This window comes from Penaeus vannamei, chromosome 26 (assembly GCF_042767895.1).
Source record: "Penaeus vannamei isolate JL-2024 chromosome 26, ASM4276789v1, whole genome shotgun sequence".
NCBI lineage: Eukaryota > Metazoa > Arthropoda > Malacostraca > Decapoda > Penaeidae > Penaeus > Penaeus vannamei.
In genome coordinates, this window is record NC_091574.1 from 18,993,039 (window position 1) to 18,995,538 (window position 2,500).

A 2,500-nucleotide genomic window follows, 5' to 3' on the forward strand; every position below is an offset into this window, starting at 1 on the left:
TGTCCAACAGAGAGTTTTATCACTGCCCAACAGATGGTATCATTAGATGCCCAACAAACAAGCCCATAAATAACCCCAAAAATCATCAATGCCCAGTAAAAAAAATCCCATTAGTGCACAGAAACCAAACCATACCATTGTTATTTCAGGCAAGAAGACTAAGCCAGTTTTTTTTAAGTATGAATCTGAATGAAAACAATACAGCGCTAGATTAAAAACCACTCGATACATAGCAGTGAAGATATCACTTTCCATTATAGTCTTGTATACTCTGCTTCTAACCATTACTTATTTCAAAACTGATTCAAAGCCTCCAGTTTTACACGAATTAAGACATAAAACAAGAAGGAAAGAAAACAAATACATGAATAAAGAGGTGAATGACAAAAACACACACATGGAAGAACCGCTTGAAAATAAATGAATGAAATGATAAATGAAGAAACTAACTGATGGACGAAGACACAAAGAACGATGAATGAAGAACGACCTCAACTCTAAACCAGTGACTCATTCCCCTAGAGATCTGTATCCTCGAGTTATACATGAACGAAGATAGAAATGAAGAAGGAAGGAAAAAAAACACACACAAGGAAGAACCACTCGAAAATAAATGAATATGAACAAACTAACCGATGAACAAATTCACAAAGAACCATGAATGAAGTATGAACTCGGCTCCAAACCAGTGACATTTCCCAACAGATCCGCAGCCTTAAAAATGAAGATATTAATAAAGAAGGGAACAAATACCCATGCATGGAAGAACCGCTCGGAAACGAATGGGAAATGGATAAACGAACCAATTAAAAAATTGAATAAGCCAACCGATGAACGAAGACTTACAAAGACCATAAACTCATTCCCCAACGCATCCGAAGCCTTCAGTTTCAAACGAATGAATATTTAAACGAAAAGAGAATGAACATACACACACATACACGAGGAAGAACCGCTCGGAATCGAATGAAAAAGGAATAAACCAACGAATAAACGAAGACTCACAAAGACTCACAAAGACTCTAAACCAAAGACTCACAAAGACTCTAAACCAAAGACTCACAAAGACTCTAAACCAAAGACTCACAAAGACTCTAAACCAAAGACTCACAAAGACTCTAAACCAAAGACTCACAAAGACTCTAAACCAAAGACTCATTGCCCAGCGGATCCTTCAGCCTCCCACCGCTCTTACCCTGGCAGGAGGCGCCGTCCTCCCGCAGCGTGAAGCCCTTGTAGCAGAGGCACTGGCGCCCCGTGGGGGTCGGGTCGCAGATCTGCTCGCAGTCGCCGTTCTCGTCCTCGCACTTGCCGCTGCTCTTCTGGCGGGCTGCGGGGGTGGAGGGGGGGGGGTCAATACATATATATACACACACAAGATATATATATATATATATATATATATATATATATATATATATATATATTTGCGTGTGTGTGTGTGTGTGTGTGTGTGTGTGTGTGTGTGTGTGTGTGTGTGTGTGTGTGTGTGTGTGTGTGTGTGTGTGTGTGTGTGTGTGTGTGTGTTGTGTGTATATGTTTCTCTCTCTGTCTCTCTCTCTCTCTCTCTCTCTCTCTCTCTCTCTCTCTCTCCCTCTCTCCTCTCTCTCTCTCTCTCTCTCTATATATATATATATATATATATATATATATATATATATATATATATATATATATATATATATATATTCATAAATATATGCATGATAACAATAATAATAACAACTATAATAACAATAACCATAACAATGATTACTATCATTACCATCACTACATCATCATTATGCGATTCCTGCGCAACAGAAAGGAAGGCCAGACAGGTGTTGGCAACCAAAAGGAGGCAGAAGGACAGACAGGTGAAAGAAGGAAGAGGCGGGTCGAGGTGTAACTGAGAATAGATATGCAAATGAGGAAGGCGCTTTGTGGGATTTTCGTATATAGGGAATGGGAGAGAGAAGGTTGATGTGTAAAGGGATAGGAGGGGGAGGATAGAGGAGGATAGGGGAGGAAGAGGAGGAGGAGGAAAAAGGGGAGGAAGAGGAGGAGAAAGGGGAGGATAGGAGAGGAAGAGAAGGAAGAGGAGAAAGGGGAGGATAGGGGAGGAATAGGAGGAGAAAGGGGAGGATAGGGGAGGAAGAGGAGGAGGGGGAGAAAGGGGAGCAACAGGAGGAGGAGATGGACAGGGGAGGAAGGGGAGGATAGCGATGGAAAGGGAGGAACGTTTGGAGAAAGATGAGGTGGAGACAGGAATTAGGAGGAGCAAGATGAGAGAGAGAGAGAGAGAGAGAGAGAGAGAGAGAGAGAGAGAGAGAGAGAGAGAGAGAGAGAGAGAGAGAGAGAGAGAGAGAGAGAGAGAGAGATAGAGTCACAGAGAGAGAGTGTGTGTGTGTGTGTGCATGAGAGAGAGAGAGGGGGAGAGAAAGAGAGAGAGAGATGAGAGAGAGAGAGAGAGGGAGAGAGAGAGAGAGAGAGAGAGAGAGAGAGAGAGAGAGAGAGAGAG

The 2,500-nt window shown here is 42.3% G+C and overlaps 1 protein-coding gene across 10 annotated transcripts in view; it reads right to left on the reverse strand.

Annotated features, from left to right (window-relative positions):
- LOC113822344 (uncharacterized) overlaps positions 1-2,500 on the reverse strand; it is a 334,812-nt gene that overhangs the window by 42,798 nt on the left and 289,514 nt on the right. For all 10 annotated transcript variants that reach the window (XM_070140098.1, XM_070140095.1, XM_070140099.1 and 7 more), the window contains one exon: positions 1,196-1,330. In XM_070140098.1, coding sequence (XP_069996199.1) covers positions 1,196-1,330 — 135 coding nt within the window. The remainder of the gene's footprint in view (positions 1-1,195; positions 1,331-2,500) is intronic.